At 41.6% G+C, this 23,898-nt stretch overlaps 1 protein-coding gene across 6 annotated transcripts; it reads right to left on the bottom strand.

Moving 5' to 3' along the window:
• Positions 1 to 278: 278 nt before the first annotated feature.
• Positions 279 to 22,880, bottom strand: ppm1ba (protein phosphatase, Mg2+/Mn2+ dependent, 1Ba). Of its 6 annotated transcripts, XM_028990054.1 has the most exons (7): positions 22,469 to 22,880; positions 7,539 to 8,405; positions 7,204 to 7,321; positions 5,207 to 5,318; positions 4,864 to 4,921; positions 3,316 to 3,332; positions 279 to 1,552 (listed from the first exon to the last, which is right to left on the bottom strand). In XM_028990054.1, coding segments are annotated over exons 2-7 (1,158 nt in total). In that variant the 5' UTR covers positions 8,391 to 8,405; positions 22,469 to 22,880; the 3' UTR covers positions 279 to 1,551. The 6 variants fall into 6 exon arrangements, with proteins under 6 accessions (XP_028845887.1, XP_028845883.1, XP_028845886.1 ...); XM_028990050.1 differs by lacking the exon at positions 3,316 to 3,332; XM_028990053.1 differs by lacking the exons at positions 3,316 to 3,332; positions 22,469 to 22,880 and adding an exon at positions 22,239 to 22,381.
• Positions 22,881 to 23,898: the final 1,018 nt, after the last annotated feature.

Below are 23,898 nucleotides of genomic sequence, written 5' to 3'. Positions count from 1 at the left end.
CCCTCTGTCACCCTTTCACCCTGCGATTCATGCGTTCAAATATCATTTGCTACGACTCTAATCGTATAGTTCAGAAATGCACAGGACAATAGCATTCAATAAATGATAAAGAGTAATAATACAAAACCCACTGAACATTTTTACTGCCAGTTGGTTGATTAGTATTCAGCTCGCTCCTCTGAAGCCCAGGCGACAGCAGAAGCCTGCCAGCAGCACACTTTACAACCAACTCAGTGTGTGCACCACAAACACGAGTAAAAATGAGAGCGGAAAAGAAATGACTTTGCACTAGATCTTTATTCTTCAGCAGAGTTTCATAGCTTTGTTGTCTCAAGAATTCTTGTGTGAACGTCACTGAGTGTTAAAAATGCAGTTGGACGTGACCATGGCTACACAACGATGCACTTGAAAATAAAAAGTGAATTCATCATAAAGCTAACATTTCTCATCAGGCTAAACAAACAAAATTCACACAACTTTACAATAAACTCTGAGGATGAGATATCGAATGGATGAAGGCGGGTCATCGCAAGATGTCGGCATTGTGTGGGCAGGGCAGGTCAAAGGACAGAAGATGCACAGAACAATGGTGCGGCTTTGGATGGTCACTTTTTAGCCTGAAATACCCAGCGTTTCCGAGCGGAAGGTTTGTGCACACGCGTACACACATACACACACACAAATGGCACAAGCTCATTTTGTTTACAAAATCCAGAATTCACTCCTGCAACTTCCTTTAGTCACACAGTAGGTCACGTCTTACACCACCAAAGGAAAGAAAATCCAAAGAAGAAATTTGTGTGTATGTGTGTATATGTATAAATATACACACACACACACATTTATATTCTATTTTCTCTTAAAACAGCAAGATTAAAAAGCTTATAACACACAAGGAGTAAGGGGAGGTGAAAGTTTTTGCAAGCTGAGGCAGTGTCAATGCAAAAAAAAAAAAAAGTTCATTAACTTCCACATCTGTTGGAAAAAAGGAAGGGTGTTGGAGACGGGGTACACCACAACATCCCCCCCACCCTCCACACAATTAATGCAGCTTTGTCCTCTCCACATGTTCCATGCCAGACGACTGCTCACTGGCAGTCTGGTGATTACTTCAAAAATCATAGGAGGAGCAGTATTCAGGGACCACTCAGTCCCCAACCCACCAGCTGTCCAGAAAAGGCACCACAGAGCACATGGGCGCATCCAGCCCACTGTCATTAGAATCGGTTTCAACAACAAAAAGGAAAAAGAACCACCACCACGAAAAAAGGTAACAAGTCTTTAATATCTCCTATTGTGTAGCTAGGAATTTACTGTTGAAGAGTTCTTCCGTTCCCTCCTCTTCATACAAGACAGTTTTAAATACTTTGTGTCATGTTGTGTTTCCAAAAGACTGAAAGCAAAAAAGATTTTGAATGTTTCATTTGTGGTCCAATTGATCTATTGGTATTGTAGGATACCAAAAGGAAAAGGTGAGGCAAAGATGTCTTCAGTGTTGGGGGAGGACTGTCCGTCCGGGCAGCTACCATGGGTCCTCCAGGTCTGCAACATTCTGAGGGAGAGAGAGATGGTCAGAAGAAAAGGTCTCCCCTGTAGGAGGTCAACTATAAATAAAAATGGATCACTCAATAGATCGCTTGACTACATTCTAACAGGATTATTGTACACTACTGATGAAAAGGGTCATTTAAAAGTCCAAAATTAGTATGAATAGAAATGATTACTGTATTAACAAGAAATGGTAATTGATAAAGAAATAACGACTGAACCCACATTTGCTGATGCACTACATACACAACTAGTCTGAATTACATTTACATTTCGGCATTTGGCAGATGCCCTTGTCCAGAGCGACTTACAACATGCTTAACGTAAATTTGGACAGTTTTATTGTTTGTTTAATTAGTGTGACTTTTGTGTTTATATCATGGCAAAAAATGTTTTTCTAATAATAATCAGTCACAGCATTATACAGGAAGTCAAGTCTAATCGTTGCTGATGTTGGGCATTTCATAGTTCCATATAGTTCCAACAATCTCTGGACTGGAGGTCTGATTCTACCTTGAACAAGTCAACTGATTAATTTCACTCAAACTGAGGATGTTTCCCAAACGTACTATAAATTCTTCAATGGTAGTGTGGTGGTAAGCTTTGAACCTATTTGAGCCTAGTCACAAGCAAGAGTACATTATTTTCTAATAGTGTAGTGTGGTAGTAGTCTAGGCATCAATGTGGTGTGCTATGAACCAGCTGACCCACAAACTCTCCATTCTGTAAGCGATCCTTCTGATCCTGATACTACTACACTGCTGTGAGTAACACACTTAACTGTAGTGTTGCTACAGAAAGACTGAAGATATAATTACTCGTTCTTGGCCACAGAAACAAATGCAGTGTATGATTGTATGAGTAAATGTACAAAATAAAAACATGCCTCTTATCCACATGTTTTTAACACATCATGGACACGTTCAAAAACACACCTCTATTCAAAAAGGCCCAGGTGGCTGTATCATGATACTGGATTTCTCACTGTTTCCAGAACAGTACATAGGCATAAAGAACTAGACAACCCTCAGCTACACAGGCTTATCAGTATCATCGCTGAATATGAACTGTGAACATGCAAAAGTTGTCAGGTTATCCATGTGACTTGTGGTCTAGAAAAGGGATTAATAAGACACATATTCTTTGTCAATATGCCTCAACCTACATTGGCAAAACAACCCTGTCTGATAGGAAAGGCAATCATGTCTTCAAGCAAACCCTCCATGGTGTTCACAGCAATTTTTAAATTCCATACATCACGTCATTACTAGAACTGGAGAGGATATTCGGCAGTTATGCCAGAAACAATAAAATCCATTCCAGCAGCCTGTTTAATCCTCTGCCTATCTAATTATCTAATAAAACACTTATTATTAAGTCATGGTCATAGGTGAGACGATATAAATAAGTTCTGAATATTTGCGCACACACAATTAAAAGCATCACCACTTCACCTAACAACTCTTTTCGACTGATAAAACAAATAAAGACATGAAAGCTCCCCACAGTGTGTGTCCAGGTTAGGAGTCATACCAAGACCGTCATGTTGCAAGACAGTAACTACATAAAACTGTTCATTTTTATCACTGCTAAATAGAAAATCAGATCATAGTAGCCAGCCCAAAAGCATGAACCCACAACCATAAGCCAATAAGATGCCCCTTCTCTCCCCTCATACAGACAGGTCCTATGGGATCAGGACTGGGATTACCTACTGTGCAGTATGGACAAATCAACGTCTGTTCAGGGGAGCATGTTTCCACTTACCAAATGATACAGGAGGGCTGCATTAATTGAAGGGTGAACACACACAATTAGACAAAACTGAAAAATCTTCACTGCTTGTGTGGCTCTGTGCATATGTGGAACTGGGGCTAGAGTTTCATGAATATGTTCCAAAACACACACACATCAAGAACAATATGAGTCTGCAACCAAAGGCATACATATTCTGTCTGTTTCCATCTCTGAATTTATACTATTAATTCCCAGTGAGGACCAGCAAAATGACCCTGAGAGAATTTCATGCTTTTCTATATTCCTCTGTGAGGGCATTTTGTGCGAAGACATATACAAACATATAGCTCTTGGATGTATCCGCAAAGTGAACGAGCACGCTCACGCTATATCCACTGACACAGGTGCACAAAAACAGTTGCCAGTCCATGACATCACTTTCAGGCTGACCAAACATTCACAACCTTTGCATCCTCAATACAGAAAGGATTTTCATCCATGCAAGCCACAGACGTCCTGCACACCTGCATCATGCTCCTTCAGGGAGAATGTGACATCATCAACATGAGACAGTTCAAATTTACCCAATAATCTTAATGCTGCATTGGTTTCAAATTACCTACAAACATTTGGTCTGAGGTTTTATAAAGTTGTATTTGTGCCCTTTGCTGAGACCATTTCAAAACCACACACAGTGTCTATTGTCTCATAGACTAACAAACAATTGCAAACCTGCATGCAGAGAAAAGGAGACCAAAACCTCTGTATAATTTAGGATCAATATAATACCATAATAAATATAATACTGTTTTGCCTCATATCAATGCTCTGATCTCAGATAATAATAAAAATCTCTCTCTTTCTATATACACTGCTCAAAAAAGAAAGGGAAAACAAAAATAAAACTTGTTCTTTACATAGTTGAATGTGCTGGCAACAAAATCACAGAAAAATGATATGGACACTATACCAAAAGACACAGCAAACCTTCTTGCCACAGTTCGCATTGCGAGTATGATGAGTATATTTATGCTATGCTAAAGTTTTGATCAGAAATGTACATAACACATAAATGTCATGGTAATTTCAATAAATTATTTTAACTGTTCCTTTTACATGGTGAAATGATTGTACTGATTAAAATGTTAAATATATATTCTTAAAAAAGGATCAACATAAATCCAAAATTACACATACAGGTTCAAATCTATACATAAACCCAAAGATATTGATATTGTGTGCCCTTCAGGACCACTTAAATTAAGTTGATGTAACTTTGTTATCCACCCTAGAAAGGGAACGGTTCTAATAAATCTCTGAAAGTCAAGAATTACCAAGACATTCATGTCTACAATGAGTGTATATAATCTCTTAGCCACAACTGTTTGTAAGATGAACAAAGAGAGTATGTAATTTAATCTCTCATGTTGTGATGTTAACAGGAGCAGAAGGTTGAACACGTTCAGGCGTCTGTATACAGGAAACCCATACACACATATAGACATTTGTTATATGTGTGTATGTATGCTCATGATAGATAATGGGATTGGGTAGTATACTGTTCTGAGACACTCTCACCCCATCTTCTTCCCTGTGTGGGTTCAGCCGGGTGTACACTGCTTCAATAACACTGTGCCTGTCAACAGATCACAAACACACATATACAGAAGACAGACAGTTTGTAACTCTCTCTGCACTCTCTCGTCATCTGTTTATTCTAAAAGAAGAGGTTGGGCATTCAAGTATGTCAGAAACCCAGTGTTGGTGGATGCATGAAGAAACATCTTTTCACTGGATAATGTGTGTGTAAGCCTCCAGCTGACTTGTGTGTGTGTGTGTGTGTCGTGTGTGAATATTCTATAGATGATACTTATAGATGATACTTATTTCTTTTGCATATATGTGTGTGCACACATCTTACTTGCTGGCGAGGCCTCCCCCTGGTGGGAGGTTAGGGATACTTTCTGAGGCGAGAATTCTCATGATGTGGACCAGATCAGGAATGCCCTCCTCCCCTGCCTTCTCTATGATATCTGACGGGAAGAACAGTGACGTAGGAAGTCAAGAGAAGCACAACAAAAGCACAAATCTGTGTGAAGCAGTGCTAGGATCAGAAATTGTGTACAAAAGAAAAATTTTGAAGTGCACAATATAGAATGACAAAGCTATGGACATGAGCAAAAACATACTTTTTGTTATTATGGTTATACTATTATCAGAAACTGTTTAATTTGAGTACAAGTGGACAGAGGAGGGGGAGATTGAGAGGAATCCTGTACTGGGGACAGTATGGAATGACTGTTACAGTTTGGGCCAGGGTCCAGATGGATGTTCCGCCAGCACATTCCACACTGAAGCTGCAGCAGTGTCAGCCTCCCTCAGCAACTCACAGCAGGCAAACACTGGATCAACGTTACGTCAACCTCTGTCTAATGCTCCAGCCCAGCACAGCACAGAAGGGAAGAGTTTACATAATTCTCAAAGACTTCAGAACGCTCATGCTCACCTGCCAGCTCCCAAAAAAGAAAAGGAAGAAGAGAGGGTGTGAGGCACAAAAACAGGGGACAAGGACAAGAGGGGAAGGAGAAGAAATGGACAGTGTATGTGTAGTCAGGGCAGGAGAGAAAGTAGGTCAACACAGGCTTCTGTGAAAGATAGTGAGAGCCCCACTCTACCACTTTACAGCACTGATTTGGCTCTCCCAAATCAACCCATGGGATTTCACAACATTCACCCCAAAATAATGCATTTAGAAACACACATAATATGTGTTCTGGAAGACTCAGCCAGGACCAATCTTCAATGCTCTTACTGAGTGAAGGAGGTTGTAGGCCAAAATCTTGTAATACATGACCCAATCCATCCTCTATTCAATATGGTGCAGTCATCCTGTCCCCTTGGCAGAAAAGCCCCTAAGAGCATGATGCTTCCACCCCTATGCTTCCTGGTTGGGATGGTGTTATTGTTCATCTTTCTTCTTGCTCCAAACAGATTGCTCCAAAAAGTTCTATTTTGGTCTTATCTGACCACATGACCTTCTCCCATGCCCCATATAGATCATCCAGATGGTCTTGAACTTCAGATGGGCCTAGACATGTGCTGGCTTGTGTCAGCTCTCTTCAGGACATTGACCACGTCCTCCTGTCCATTATTATTATTATTCACCTTTCATCCATTTTAATATTTTGACAACATCTGTTTCCTTATCACCAATCTGTTTGCCTGTTGTCCATCCCAGCCATGTGCAGGTCTAAAATTTTGTCCCTAATGCCCTTAGACAGCTCTTTGGTCTTGGCCATAGGCGAGAGGTTGGAGTCTGATTGATTGTGTGTATGGACAGTAGTGGTGTGAACCTTCACTGGTCTCATGATTCGATTCTGATTATCAATGCCTCAATATCGATGCATCATGATGCATCCCATATATTTTCTACAGTGTCACATGATGTTTTCAAATACAAAAGTTATGGTATCATACACCTGTGTGTACACTTTGACTTGCTTCAATGACCAGAAAAACTGTGTGTAGTCCACACTCACCTTGTAACTGGTGAAATATACTGGTAGTTCTCCTTTAAATGCACACCTTTCTCTGCATGCTTCACCGGAGTTTCCTCCACTACACAAATCAAACCCGATACAATCTAAAGCCACAAACGGCAGAAAAACACCTGATTCAGACGCCCGTGGCGTCATATGAGTGTGGACTGAATACAGACCACTTTTCTGCTATTTGGAGAAAATCTAAAGCCGTGGCAGTGCTGCACTCACCGCGGGGTTCAGCACAAAAAAAAAAAAGCTGTTTTTTTTTTTTTTTTTTCCTCTCACCTTCTATGATAAGTGTTCTGTAGCATGGAATGTAGATTCATACACTCAAACACAATAAACATGTACATATGTGCAGATGTCACCCTCTCACCTTCCACACGCGACTCCAGGAACTTATCCAATTCTGCATCTTTCTTTACCGCTTCTTCTGACACTTTGGGAGCATTTGGCAAACACACTAGGACAACACTCATGTTGTCTCGACTTCCCTGTAAAAAAAAAAAACCCAATACAGTATGTCTGGAAAGATGTTCTGTATGTTATGCTAAGAAGGTATCAATGTAAAACAGTATATGGCCTCTACATGATTCTTCAGTCTTTCAGTAGGCTGAATGTTAAAACTCAATAAGCCCCGTGCTATTCCCACGTGGGAAAAATGTCTGTCAAATAAATAAATGTGCACAACACACACACACACAGCCATACCTTATGCAGGCAGGTGTCCACCACATCATTGCAGACCCTCTCCAGGTCCTCAGACACCTCCAGTCGGGCACTGACAAACTCACAAAGCTCCTCATTGCTCATCACGTCCCAGATCCCATCACAGGCCAGCAACACAAACTCATCCTCAGGGGCTCGCACAATTTCAAACACCTCTGGCTCTGGCGACACCAGCTGCTCCGTGGGGCCTTTTCCATCCACACACTTGTAGTCATAGTCACCGAGTGCACGGGAGACGGCCAGGGAGCCATTAACGCGCTGGATCATGACTGAGCCGCCAGCGTTCTGGATGCGCTCTTTTTCGCGAGGGTTGCAGGGCTTGTGGTCCAACGTTGAAAAGCAGACATGGGCGTTCCGGCAGAGCAGGGCACGGGAGTCGCCGCAGTTGATGAAGTAGAGGTGCTCAGGTGACAGCATTACAGCCACTGCTGTGGAACCGCTGCGGTCCATGCCATTGCGCAGGTCCGTGAAGCTGCGCATGTGCTCATCGATTTTCAGGAAGCCTGACCGAATGCCACTCTTGACTGCCTCGACTGCTGGAGCTTCAGGAGATGGTGACCCAGCCCTATGAAGTTCCTCTGTGCCACCGGCTGTGATGATGTGTTCAAGCAAGTGTTTAGAACAGTAGTTGGCCACACGAGAGCCAGCATGCCCATCGTAAACTCCAAAAAAGGACCAGTCATCCAGGCCATGTGGTAAGCCCACCACAGCAGTGTGGGCATCCTCCATCTCTACCCGCCAGCCCTGCATGCTGCTCAGACCAAAGCGCAAGCCATTTCCATCACCATGAGCATTGTGCTTCTCAGTCTTCGGTTTGTCCAGAAATGCCCCCATGGCTCAGAGTGCTTCCTGGGAACCAAGCAGAGAAGGAAATGTAGAGACAGCACACAGAACACAAGGAAAAAAAAAAACCTATTCTAGTGACACACTGGTGACCTAACGGACTTGTCATTTCTGGCATTCAATTTGCCAAAACAAATCCTTGAGTCTGCACCAATTATAAAGGCTTATACTTATACAGTTAGACCATGGCATTCCTACAATGTTACCTGACATTACCACACCTGCACAGATGACAATTCCAGTCCAGGTTGTTCTTTTCTGTTCTTCTGCAATGGGGGAACAAGTTTCCAACCCCTTTCAAATCAGGCCCACCATCTCGATCTTCATGAATCTCCTAAGACTCGTCTCCTCAAAGATCAAATCCTCAATCAACCCCACAACACACTAACTTCTATTGGCTTGCACTAAATATGCAAGCTCTTAAACTAGCTAGCACCTATATGTTTCCCACTACTGAGAGAATCCTCATCTGCAGACTGCTTTAGAGAAAAGGGTTGGATATAAGGGTATTGTCATCGAAAAACCAGGTAAAGTTTCCTTACTATTGAACAGCAGAAATACATTAGTAGTCTGGTACATGACTGTCAGTCACGATTAGATTACTGGGGTGCAGGCAGAAACTGGATGCTTTCATCTAATTTTATGAAATGAATCCCTGGGTGATATGTTTATAAAATATGATTAGCATGAATATTATATGAATATTCATATCTCTGTGAATTTCAATATTCAAATGTGATCCAAAACTGCATTACACAATTTAGACAATATGCTTAAGTTATTTTAGCTGTTAGTAAGGAATCCGTAAATAATAAGGCGACCATCAGAAGAAAAAAAAAAAGTCTACTGTTTCAATGTTCACTTACTTAGTCTGAACAGCTGATGTAGAACCACCGAAACTACATTTTAGCTCAACTTCAAAGAGGGTTCAAGTCCTCCTATACCATAGACAGTTTCTATTAGCAACTTACGACAGAAAAACATGATTGATCTACAGCATACAGTTTTGAATATATATACACACACACGCACATACTCCTGCTGCCCGATTTGGGGAAAAAACAAGACATATTGCAATTATTGAGATCAATATTGCGATATGCGATATGAAAAAGGGCACTTGCTCTTTAAATCAATTTATGCACTAATAATGGCAATCAATGAGACAAAAACTTGACCAATGTCTTAAAGTTAAAATAGTAAGACTTCAACTGGCAGTCTGGTCTTTCTTTTAACAGTGAAATGATGACAAAAAATAAACATTTTATTGCATACACATGGGCTCAATAAATATTTCACTCATTCCTCTCTCTCTCTCTCACACACACACAGCGATTACTGTTATCTACATACATATATATATACATTCGCATATGTGCTAGGTATTAAATATGTACAGCATAGGATCTAAAATACTTGGAGCAGAACAGACTTACACGTCTTTTTCCTTGTTGTTTGGAGGCTGACTTGAACACAGGGATGCATAGCTTTGATAGCTTAGCTAAGGTTAAGATTTGTAAACGGAGGATGAATTTCTTTAGGAAACCTTCAAAGTTTGATAAAAGTTAACTGAACAGCTAAGAACAGTCTAAATAGTTAATGCCTACGTTTAGCCAAAACCTTGTTTGGAGGCTGACTTGAACGCTGCATATCTTCGCTAGTTTAGCCTAGCTTAGCTAAGGTTAAGACTTGGCCATTATAAAACGGGATTTTATAATGGCCAAATATATTCAAAACAATTGTCCAGCTTTACCTATGAAATGTAATCCCCGGGATCTGGTTTGGAGCGTACAGTGGTTTGTACAGCCCCAAGCAGCACAAGGCATTTTTACTTCTCTCCATAGACATGTATATGCTTCACACCACAGCAGAGCCTATCGCAATATGGCAGCGACGTTGATGTATGATGCAGCTTGTCATGTGGCGTCTACCCATATGTCTATGTGACTCACGAATCTGAGGTCTCAATTGAACCAAATCAAAAGTCATGTGACCAAACACGTCACATTAGACTAAAGTGAGACTTCAGTGAGCTCGCAAACTTTGAGAGAATGAGTGATATGTTGCCGATTAAATCCATGTACTAATCATTTAAATCACAGCTTTTTGCGTTCATGTAATCACACAGACTGACATTGCGATTACGATTGCGATTAGATTAATCGTGCAGCTATACTCCAGCCTGATAGCCCTGCACAAATATTTCTGTGCTCTATGTTTGAAAGAGCATTTCAGAGAGAAGGCTTGCCATTTACAGCCTTTCCCCTAGGACAGGGCATTATGTAATAATATCCTAAGGTCAGATATAACTGAGGAGTTGGTGCATCATTATATTGTTCAATTAAATTTTAGATTTTATTTAATTCATCTGGTCCTTGACGAAAAAAAAAATCCTTTAAATACAAAATATTGTCTGATTCTAAACTATTCATTAGTTCACACTCACTATCCATGACAACTTATTCCTAACCAGGGTTGTGGCTGCAGAGCCAATCCCAGGGTGCAAACACCATTCAGTCACACACACCCACACACACACACACAAATACAGACAATTTAGAGTAGTGCTGGTCCTTTATGCAACAAGTGATCTCAGTGATCAGCTTTGGGCATTTTTCCTTATCACGATTATTAAAGTTAAAAGTTAGGCCCAAAAAGGCCACAGCCATACGGCTGTTTAAAAGCCCAAACCCTTTTTCAGCCTGACATTATTGTGGTGGCAAAGGCCAGCCAACCTGACTGTACCAGCATACCTTGCAAGAGCTACAGGAAATGAGTGGGTTGGATGAAAATAGTTGAATGTTTAAATGTTGGTTACATGGGGGTTAAACACAGTTTAGTGTAGGTGGGTAATTAGACATCATCTCCGTTCCGATAATCGCAAAATGCAAAATGAGAGAAATTAAGCCCAAACCAGTCAGGCACAGAGCTTTAGCTCTATTTACTATTATTTTTAAATGGAGACAGGTGGCTGCCGAGGTGCTAGAAAGCAAGAGACGCAGTACCACATGACGTTGTTGTGGTATGACAAAGACCCCAAAAGGCCAACAATAGTCATGGTTTAATATGTCAATAAACTGTATTATCTCTTGTGTCTTCAGTTTAAAAATCTGAGTTCACTGTCAATACTGGTGTGCAGTTTAAATGTAAAAACGTGCTGAACATCAAAGCAGTAATGTGATTTTTTATTTTTCCAAAAATAGTGAAGTATTATGAAGCAAGAACACCCTTGAGGAACCACCACCACCAGGTTAAAGAGCTGATTCTATTTTGGCAAGTGGTGTAACTAGTCTGCAGCTTATTTTTACAATAACACACAGGATTGGACATGGCTGGGCATGTTTGTGAGTATTCCCTGATTATATGGGCATGGGCACAGAGATGGAATTAGCTATAATCAATAAAAATATAGAAACTGCGTTGAAAATGTTTCTTTGCTTAATTAATATAATGAATACTACTAGATCCAACTACCAGGAGTACTGTAGTTTGAGCCCTCAATATTAATTCTCCCTTCTGTTGTTGTACTGCTCATGAATAATCTAATTGCAATTGCAATGTCAGCCTCTGCAATTACAACAACAACAACAACATTTATTTCTTATATAGCCCAAAATCACATACAGTATGTCTCAATGGGCTTTGACAGGCCCTACAGTTGACACCCCCCACACTTGACCCTTCTGCACACAAGGAAAAACTCCACACAAAAAAAAACTCTAGGAGAGAGAAAAAAAGAAGAAACCTTGGGAAGGAGTGATACAGAGAGGGACCCACTTCCAGGGTAGAGTGAGCCTGCAAATGGTGTCAGTGCAGGGTTGGGGATGATATAATAATAAGTCCTACAGTTGTAGGGTTGGAGAAGTCCAGGATGTAGTCAGTGTCATGGTCTAGATTACGTGTCCATAATGATGGTCCATTTGAAGATCCCTATAGCTGTAGTTGTAACGGTGGTGGAGGCTGTGGTGACCCTCTGGTTTGTTTCATGGTATGTCCTTGTTAAGCAGTTGTCAGGAATACATGAGCGCAAAATTAATGTATAGACATAACTCATTCTCTCCACACCGTAACACCAGGAAGCCTGTTAGCATTATCAAGGAACTGTGTACCTTACAAAATAAAGTTTAAATTGTGAGCTTCAAGTTTGGGGAGTAGCACATGTGCCATGTATGGTCACATGACTTTACAGAGCGCATTGAGGATGAGAGTTGGAGCTGGAGCTTGTGGAAGAGGTTGAGCAGCACCGGCTAGATGTAGGTCGGACTCACCTCGACACATAGCATTGGCTCTGGAACCCAAGTCCTTGAGAGAGATTGGACACTCTCCTTTGCTGGAGTTGCTCCAGGTGATAGCCGGAGGGCTGGGGTTGGCTCAGCCTTTTCTGACCGGTTTACCCTGGGGGAGGAGGGGGTAGCTTCACTGCGCCTTTGTGTCGGGGAATGGGTCCTGACTGTTGTTTGCGCTTATGCAACAAATAGCAGCTCACAGCACCCACCCTTTTTGAAGTCCCTGGGACGAGTGCTAGATAGTGCTCTGAGTGGGGACTCCATTGTCCTTCTGGGGGACTTGACAGCATGACCTGAAGGGGCGTCATTGGGAGGAATGGCCAGATCTGAACTCGAGCATTTAACTCTGATAAATGCTGTAAATGTAAATGAGTGGTGTTTCGTTGTTGGACTTTTGTGCAAGCCGCAGTTTGGCCATAACAAACACCATGTTAGAACATAAGGATGCCCATCGGTACACTTGGTACCAGGGCAGCCTAAGTCACAGGTTAATGATTGACTTTGTAGACTTATCATCTGACCTGCGGCCATATGTTTTGGACACTCAGGTGAAGAGAGGAGCAGAGCTGTCAACTGATCACCAAATGGTGGTGAGTTGGATCAGATGGCAGGGGAAGATGCCATGTAGACCTGGCAGACCCAAAAGATATAGTGAGGGTCTGCTGGAAACGCCTGGAAGAAGAACCTGTCGCGCTTTGACCGTGTCCTGAGAACATTGAGTCCGAATGGACCTTGTGCCATGCGATTGTTGAGGTGGCTGTTGCTAGCTGTAGTTGCAAGGTGGCCAGTGCCAGTCAAGGTGGTTACCCCCATACCTGCTGGTGGACACCAGAGGTTAGGGGATTCATCAGGCTGAAGAAGGAGGCCTACAGGACATGGCTGATCTGTGGGTCTCCAGAAGCAGCAGACAGGTACCGGATGGCCAAGCAGGATGCAAACAGTGGCAGAGGCAAAATCTCGGTGTGGGAGGAGTTTGGTGAGGGCATTGAATAAGACTGATTGTCTCCAAAGAGATTCTGGCAAACCATCTGACGCCTCAGAAGAGGAAGGCAGCAACTCGCCCACACTGTTTACAGTGGTGCTAGGGAGCTGCTGATGTCGACTAGGGCTATAGTCGTGCAGTGGAAGGAATACTTTCAGGAGCTCCTCAATCCCACAGACGCGCAAACCGAGGAGGAACCAGGGCTGGGATAACTGAATATGCCCTGTCCAATCTCAGGAGCAGAAAGTGCTGAGGAAGTCAAACAGTTACACAGTAGCGGATGAGATGAGATCTGTCCTGGGTATCTCATGGCTATGGATGTTTTAGGGCTGTCATGGTTGACATGTCTCTGTAAATTTGCGTGGACATCAGGGCAGGTCCGGTGGAGTGACAGACTGGGGTGGTGGTCCCCGTTTTTAAGAAGGGGGACCATTTACAGTTACAGCATTTATCAGATACCCTTATCCAGAGCGACTTACAATCAGAAGTTAAAGGGACTGTCATCCTGGAGCAACTTAGGGTTAAGTGTCTTGCTCAGGGACACAATGGTAGTAAGTGGGATTTGAACCTGGGCTACTACCCACACAACACAATGGTGTGTTCCAACTATAGGGGTATCACACTCCTCAGCCTCTGTGGAAAGGTCTACTTGAAGGTACTGGAGAGGAGGATCCGGTCAATATTTGAATCTCAGATTGAGGAGGAGCAATGTGGATTTCGTCCTGGCCATGGAACTGTGGATCAGCTCTTTTGTTAAGGGCCATTGTCCCTGTACCAGAGGAGCATGAGTTTTGTCCACATAGCCGGCAGTAAGTCGGACCTGTTCCCGGTGAGGTTTGGACTCCGCCAGGGTTGCCCTTTGTCACCGGTTCTATTCATAACCTATATAGACAGAATTTGTAGGCACAGCCGTGGTGTGGAGGGTGTCGAGTTTGGTGGCAGGAGAATCTTGTCTCTGCTTTTTGTGGATGATGTGGTCCTCCTAGCTTTATCAGGCTCTGACCTTCAGCTCTTGCTGAGTAGGTTGGCAGCCAAGTGTGCGAACCAAATCTGAGATCATGGTTCTTGACCGGAAAAGGGTGGCTTGCCAACTCCGGGTCGAGAGAGAGGTCCTGGAGCTCTGAATCGCTGCTCCTCCACATCAAAAGGAGCCAGTTGAGGTGGTTCGAGCATCTGGTCAGGATGCCTCCTGGACGCCTTCCTGTGGAGGTGTTTCGGGCACGTCCAAAACTGGCTGGTCAGCCTAACTGTCTGGTAAGTAGTTTTAGAACCATATAAAGCATGGGTTCAGATGACAGTGTTGTTATAATGTAGGTGAACTAATAATAAAAAAACAACAATAGTAATCCATGTGATGTTTTTATATATTGACCAAAGACACTTAAAAGGGTCATGGATATCATTTTAACACACACCTCTGACTGGTAAATCGCTGGTATTATCCCTTGCTGAATTTCTTTTGAAAATGTAAATCATTAGGGGAGAGCTTTTCTCTATTAAGTCGTCAATGTGCAGTCTCAAAAGGGATATCCTAGGAACTGTCCTATCAGACAGAAGGCCCCAGATGATGCCTAAGGTAGAAAGAAATGGCCCTGGACAAAGGATGAGGGTTGATCGGATCACAAGGCTGGGGGAATTTATGGGGCCCTCTTGACAACTTTTGTGTTGAGCCATTGGGAATCCTGCAGGCAATTCCCACAGGGAAATTGGCCTGGCAAAATGACAGGATCCCTTGCCCACCACCGCCACCCCCTTTCATAACTGCTGAAAACAGAATCAGGAGGACAAGTTCTGGAACATGGTGCTCGTTGCTGGCAGTGGGTGAAAGCATTTTGTGGAAGATGGCCAGTCTAGTAACGCTGTCACATTGCAGCTGCCTTTGTTCAGAGGCGCAAGCAAATACATTATAGCATGGACCTGCCCATGACAACGAAAAAAAAAACCTAACTTGCCACTTTACATTCAATATACTGAATCTCAATGCAGGGACAGGCGGCAAAGCATTTGAATATCACTTATTTCCAGTACACCCACTGCAGTGGCATTTTGAAATATCCCATTTTCATCAGGCTCGCTGACGTTCTCCAATTAGAGAGTGCTTTTTAAAAAAAAAAAAAAAAAAAACTCAACCGTTTTAATACAACCATCAACATATTGGCACTGTGATTCAGTATGGGTGAGATGGGAGCGGGCTGGCTGTAAGCTGCTTGGCACACCCTCATTCTCATAAGAACATTACATGCAGCCAAGAATAGCCTAAACCACAGACTTTGTTGTTGTTGTTGTTGTTGAAACCCATTCATGGAGCACATTTATGATAATACTGGGAAAATCAATTCTTCTTGCTGATGGTAATAAAAAACAGAGAATAAATTATTAATATAGCCACTGTAACAAATAACCTTTAGAGGGTGAAACTGCAGTTGTTAAAGAAGAGAACTCAATAGCAATAAAATGGTCCAAGGACCTTTTAATGGACATATACAAAGATTGTAATTTTGGAATACAAAGGACTGTCTCCAACTGGCAATGTCTATAAATAACCTCACTATAAATGAGGCTTACACACATACTACAATCCTACCCCCTACTCAAAGAATTTGCTGTGTATGGCTAACCTAATCCATCCAATGGCTGAAGGATTCCAGTCCTCCTGATCCTCCAAATCACCTCACCTCTAAACAGCAAATAATGAAAACCACTACAGAAGACACCACACAGTGGGCGTTTTTTCTTCTTCTCTGCCCAGGGCAGGTTGGTCGTGTGGTGTTGTCTGGTGCTGCAACGCCTACTAATTGTCTGTCACTACCACACCTCACTCCCATCGTGCTATAAATACCCCTAGCTACGGTTACATCCTCCCTGCTTGTCCATTCCTAGCCTCCAGACCATCGCTGGGGACAGGATAGGCTGGGGACTTCTCCTATTTCACTCAAGGGAAGCCACACTTCCTCAGCCTAGGCAGGCAGTAGCTTGGGGTAAGCAAAGGGCGTGGGCCGGTTACATAACATGACAGAAACTTTGGCTTATGTCATCTTTCTCAGTGATGGCATGTCTACATTACAAAGTGTTGTCTGTCAACTGACCAATAAATAAGATCTTAATTTCCATCAATCTCCTAGTTTCCTTGGAGATAAAGCTGGATTTTCAGGTCAATCATGCTTCAAAAAAAGTACAGCCCTCACTTTGTATAATTTGATCGTTTTTAAAGATAGTACTGAACCATCTGTACCTTTACTGCACCTCTCTCCTACTTTGATCTCTCAAAATTATTAGCATCACTGATTTTACAACAGCCCCACCACTCAATGCAATGCTTATGTATTTTTGTACATCCGAAACCCATTCTGAAGATAGAAAATGAAGGGACGACCCCTACTGCAGCATGTGTATCTTTGGTGGCACAGTGTGGAACAAAAGGCAAAATTTACAATCCTTTGATCATCCTTCTCTGTTAGACATCCATTGGCTGCCCGTTGAAGCAGGTGCATTCAACATCCGCCTCTACAAAAATAAATGTGGCCTAAATAAAAGGCAAAGAAACGTATTATAAATGCAAAAATGCTAAAACAAAATGTATCAATGCTAAACAAAAATGTATCATCTAGTGCTGCACGATTAATCTAATCGCAATCGTAATCACGATGTCACTCTGTGCGATTACATGAACGCAAAAAGCTGTGATTTAAATTATTAGTACATGGATTGGATCGGCAACATATCCGATCCATTCTCTAATTCTCTCAAAGTTTGCGAGCTGACTGAAGTCTCACTTCAGTCGGATGTGACATGTTTGGTCACATGACTTTCGATTCGGAGACATATTGTTAGACGCCGCATGACGCGCTGCATCATATGTCAACGTCGCCGCCATATTGCGATAGGCTCTGCTGTGGAGTGAAGCATATACATGTCTATGGAGAGATGTAAAAATGCCTCACTCTTGTGCTGCTTGGGGCTGTACAAACCGCTGTATGCTCCAAACCAGATCCCGGGGGATTACATTTCATAGGTAAGGCTGGAGAATTGTTTTGAATATATTTGGCCATTATAAAATCCCATTTTATAATTCTTAACCTTAGCTAAGCTAGGCTAAGCTAACAAAGCTATGCATTCCTGTGTTCAAGTCAGCCTCCAAACAAGGTTTTGGCTAAACGTAGGCATTAACTATTTAGACAGCTAAGAACAGTTTAGTTAACTTTTCTCAAACTTTAAAGTTTAAGTTCCTAAAGAAATTCACCTCAGTTTACAAATCTTAACCTTAGCTAAGCTAGCAAAGCTATGCATCCCTGTGTTCAAGTCAGCCTCCAAACAACGTTTTGGTTCAAATAAAAAAAATTTTGCCAAATATAAATTAAAACAGTTGTTTAGCCTTACCAAGGTTTGTCATTTGACAGTAATGTAAAAGAGTTTTTTGTGATTAATTTTGTAGAATATTGTATGTTGAAAGCACTGGGCATTTCAGGTTGTTATAAGTAGTTTGTATGTTTCACTTTGAAATTAAACATTTCACTATTAGTATGCGACTTTTCATTGATATACAAGCAAGTGTCCTTTATCATATCGCAATCGCATATCGCAATATTGATCTCAATAATTGCAATGTGTCTTTTTCCCCCAAATCGTGCAGCCCTAGTATCATCCATATCTTACTTTGCAGGCTAGTTTTCAGCAGCAGGTTTCCAAAAGATGCATTACTTTAAAACAACACACACACATACAGACACACATTCCACTGAAGTAGAAAGCTTCTAGCCCCTAGGATCTATAGCACTGTGGTGATGTAACCACTGGACCACTGTCATGTGTCCTGTCACTATGGCTACCATGCCTGGAGTGGCAGCAGAGTGGTTTCTATGGAAACAGGAAGCACCAGCAGTGCTCTTCAGCACATCTTGTTCCCTCTCTGAAATGGTGAAAGCAAGGAGGTGGACTGATTTAAACAATAATTGCAAATTCCACAGGAAAAAAGGGACAAGGATGTCACAAATAAAAACAAGCAAGGAACTTCCTGTAAACACACTAATCCAAAAAAATGGTTCACCATCCAGCCTGGCAACATCAAAGAAAAAAATATATTTAAACGCATGGCAAAAGTTATTTCACACCAAACAAATACTACCAATCACATCAAAAAGAGATGTGCACTCAGTCCATTAAAAAAATGATCTACATCCAACCCTCTAACTGGCCAAGGTGCAAACAATTCAGTTCTAACCTCAAACAAGCACAAACATTAATGCACTCAATGCAGTGACACTTCCAATAATGAATACCAATGTCACTTCCAACCTGCAGGGAATCAACCTTAAACTAATAATGTATGACTATAGTCTTATTGACTATAGAATCATTTGACGTATTTGTTTGTATGTCACCTAAAGTGACCATCCTTTTTTGGTCAATTAACTCAATGAGCAAAATATGAACTTTGTCATTTTCCATACTCCTGAAATCTTGACAGGTCTTGACAGGTGTGCCTACTTGTGTAATGAAACCATATTGAAAGATATAGGCTGACAAGTAGCTCTCAGTCATGGTGAACATGTGATATCCCTGCCCACTCCAAATGCATGTTTCACTGTTCTGCAGCAGTGAAGGCCATTCTCCAAACAGCACAGCCATAATTACACACAGTCAGAGTGACCAGGCTGTACCTCATAACAACAGAGGAAGGGACTTAAATACAGAAGCGTTGCCAGGTTACATCACCAGGTAACACGGAAGCAGAACAGTGGAAGGTTGCCGGTTCGAATCCCAAACCACCAAGGTGCCCCTGGAGTGCCACTGAGCAAAGCACCTGTGATGACTGCCCACTGCTGCCTCAGGGGATGGGTTAAATGCAGCCAAGACACATTTCACTGTGTGCACTGGGTGTTGTGCTGTGGTGTGTGACATGTGACAACTAATCACTTTCACTCACTTAAGTCGTCCCCTTCATGAATAATCCAGCATCTTTTTGGACAACCACTCCCTTGCCAGAGAAGCTGGCCATACATGGGTAGCTTCATGAAGGGTAGAAACAGCTCTCTTCACCCATCCATAAAAATAAGCACCACATCCGGCTTCCTTCAACACAAATAGCATACATGCTATACACTTGTTAGCATGAATACAATGTTTTCCAGGCCCTGATCTTTCTGTTCCACTTTAATTGATAATAAGTGGAGGAACATACAGTGTGAAGCAAGTCAAGAAAGCTGGGATGAAATGAAGAAGATTTTACAAATGGGTGCATGATACAAACTAAAAGAGCATGTACTCTGCTGATGTGAGGGATTTGGAGGTGGTGAGTGAGGTGGTGAGCAAGGCTCCTTGCTGTCTCCTCTGACAGTCAGGCCAGAATTACTGCTACAGACCCTTCACATTAAACACAATAAACATTTAGGTAGGTGATAGAGGTCAAAATTAGATCCAGTGAATGGCAAGATCCCACAGGTACCATCAGAAAACTATCCAGGGCTTCATGCTGTGCCAGAATGGCCTAGTGGGTAAAGATTATGGATTATGGGTTCAAATCCGGGGTTCAAACTGTCAAGTACGTCCCCACACACTGCTCCCCGGGCGCCTTTCATGGCTGCCCACTGCTCACTAAGGGTGTTGCAGGACTTAATGCAAAAGACACAATTTGTTGGTTTGAAGTGAAAGTACAGTGATGGTCACTACAGCACAGGATGACACAATGAAATGCATTAATGCATTTAACCATCAGTTACAACTTTTTCAAGTCAAACAGCCTGCTGTGTTGTCAAAATTGAAAAACAATAATAATTTCCTGCTCCTGTTACCATTCATGTTGAAAAAGGTAGACTCTGACTGGCAATTGTTGGGAAAATTTCTGGCACATGTGATCAAGAAAAAATGCCCAAAGCTAATTGTCCTTAATTTCTATGACAATCACTATAATTGCTCAGCCCTAGTCTTTTATCGGTGTGGTGATGGTACCTTCATAATCCTGAAAATGGGTCAATGAAATACCACCATCATCATTAAAAGACGCAGAGAGCATCTTTTGAAAAGGAAATACATTTTTCTTTTTTGGAGTCAAGGAGGCCAGAGACAGGCCCATTCTTTCTCTCATGAAGATATCTGGAATGTATACAGCTGGTAGTTATTGCAGCAATGGAATGGAATGTTATTTGAAAGCAAGGAACAGAAAGAGAAAAAAACAGCCCTGTTTGGTTAATCTTCAGAGGGATCAAAATATCTGTCAATAAAATAAAAGCTAACATTGATACTTCAAGAAAATGACACTTGAAATTACCATGAAATAATTTTGTAAACATAATTAACTATTCTGATAGATGACATTCAAACTCAAACCTGATATTGAACAAATTATCTGCACAGTTCAATTCTATACCTTATCAGTATACCTGATCACCCTCCAGTATTGTTTTACAGCATATATTAAATATGCCACCTATACATTAACTCTGAATACACACTGCACGCTAGATCATGACAGCAAACACAGACGCACTGCAAGACTATTTTATTGAGCAGGATCATAGTTAATTGCAGCAGTGGAAATGTAAGAATCTAGTTTATGTCAACTTTGTTCCAGGAGCTAGACTGGATATTAAAACTTTAATTAAAATATTATGTATGTATGTATGTATGTGTGTGTGTGTGTGTGTGTGTGTGTGTGTGTGTGTGCAATATATATGACATTTTTACCCAAAAAATCCTCCTACTCTGTACCCGTACCATCTCTGGTTTCAAGTACAGTAAACCAAGAGCGCACGCACACAAGGATTTACAGCAACAATAAACTACAGGGAATGTACAAAAGACAGGCCCCAGCCAGTGCCAGATCCTAATGTCCATCCTTAAACACCCAATCTTTCAATCTGACACACAGACACACACACATTATTCTACACACTTCACAACCTGCAGTCAATGTGGCTAAACAAATCAAAAGACAGCCACAATGACAACTCAACTATCCACCATTGGCAGACCATATTCGGCCTGTTCACAGGCAATGTGCCTCTAAAACTGACTTGCCAACACAAACCGATTAGCTTAGTTTGATGTTACATGTAGAGCAGTGCTCCATTTTTTGTGAAATGTAGTGCAACAGATGCCACCAAATGGTTATCCTCCAGACAGTCACAGCTTTCAGTCTGACCACTCAATACGCAAACACATACATGTCTGCTTGGATTTCCTAAAACTGTCAAATTTACCACAATACACTTCAGGGTTTACATGCCAGTGCAAGGGATGTTCTCCACATTTAGTTCAGAAATTTGAAGAATGACAGTCAGTGTCAGTCTTAAATATATATATAGAAAAGTCTAGAACCACCCACGTGCAATCACAATATCAGTTTTATGACAATACAAACGGCACAATCATGTAACTAAATGTCTAATTATACACGACCAAATGCGTTTAAAAGTAATCTGCACAACGAATGATGAACAAATGAACTTCTGATCACCGGCACCTACCGTAACAAACGCCTACCTGCAAAGAAATTAATTAAATTACAAAAAAAATTGTAACCGTCGCAGCCTGATGGACTGAAATCGGGCTAAATCCAGCTTGCGTTATATTTACGTTTGCATGTCGTTCTTTTGTTCTGACATGGTGACAAGGTTGCATCGGATAACTAACAGCTGGGTGGTTGTACGCGTTGAAATACCAGCGGTGCGTGGTGTGGATAGTGAACTCCCAAGCGCTGGTTACCCAGATTACTGTGCAGCAGCGTTACGAAACACAACCAGCTAGCTAGCTGATGCTATGTCCAGCTATCAAATAAAAAACAACACTTGGCTGACGTTACTTACGTTTCACTTTTCAAGATGAAAATGCTTTCTCTTCCACTTCACTTGGACACCGATGTGGTTTCTTAACGTAGCCTTGTTAATTTAAATACTTGTTTTGGAAACGAGACATTATATAACTCCGCACAACAGAAGTGTGGCTCGTTAGCTAGCAGGCTAGTGCAAGCAGGGCTTACACGACCAGTTCTCCCGTCAGCAGCTGCCTGCTCTGGCTGGGGAAATTTTCATACATTTTTGACAACACGCTAAATCAGCGCTCGCAAATTTGTAAGATTAGATATTTAGTGGTCTTACAGTTGAATGTTCATACTACATAATAATAATAAAAAGCCTCGCTAAATCTCTTCAGAAAGATGACGTTCTTTCCTCCATTTCTCCATTGACGGCCCGCAGTTCTCCCTCAGGTCGGCGTAAGACACGGGGGCGGGAACTCTTTCCATCTGACCAATCACAGGACCCGAAACCATAAAGCATAATGCGCACTTAAATTGGTTTCTATTCTTGTCGATTCTAAACAATGCAGCTTCAGCACTGTTGGAAAGTGGCAAATACATAAACGTTTTTGACTAGATTCAGTACATATCACGATCATGCTTTTTATTAAGGAATACATTACCTGAAATGACTTTTAACTGAAAAGTGCAGTACTTTCATGTGAAGTGCATTTATTAACTAAGTAATGCAAATGTATTCCTCTTCGACAATAAAATCAACTTTCAACTTACAGTTTTGACACAAACATCATCTAACACCACATATCCACAATGTGCTTTTTCTCCCCTGGTTGCTCTGTTGCTCATTTGCCCTAAAAAGTCCTTTTATTAGGTTTTGCACCGCATTTTTTATCAGGTTTGCTAGACAAGAAACAGCAGTTCATGAAACATGATGGACATGAGCCTGGAGGACTGAGTAAGTTCATTCATATGCAAATGCTCACGGTGACAGAGTACATATTCAGAAAATACTTTTTTTTTTACTTTGTTTGCAACACCTTGTTTTCTCTGTTAGAATAGCTAAAGGCCTTTGTGAATATATCTTCCAATTATTCATGAAAATATGGACTGAAATAATTTGCTGTAAAGTATATGGATGATTGTTCCCCTGTTCAACACCCAGTTATGAAAGGCCATTGAATTCCTCAAGTGGTGTACTGTAATTAGGAGAGGCAAATTATACTGAATATAATACATTGCATAGGTTGCTTTCCCTAATAGAGGATCAAATGTGATATATTGTGACTCAGTATTGATGATGTATTTGACTAGTGGCGCAGTAGTTAGCAAAGTGGATGCACACCTCCAAGGCTGTGACTTTGAATCCTGGTTCAGAACTTGCATGGTCTTTGGTTTCTTCACACTGTCCAAAGGCATGTTGACTAGGTGGGTCGATGACAGTCAAGGCTTAAAAGATAATTGCCATTTATTTCAGTGCAC

This window comes from Denticeps clupeoides, chromosome 8, assembly GCF_900700375.1.
Source record: "Denticeps clupeoides chromosome 8, fDenClu1.1, whole genome shotgun sequence".
Taxonomy (NCBI): domain Eukaryota; kingdom Metazoa; phylum Chordata; class Actinopteri; order Clupeiformes; family Denticipitidae; genus Denticeps; species Denticeps clupeoides.
Note: the sequence above shows the minus strand (reverse complement) of the source record. Positions and strands in the feature narration are given on the sequence as shown.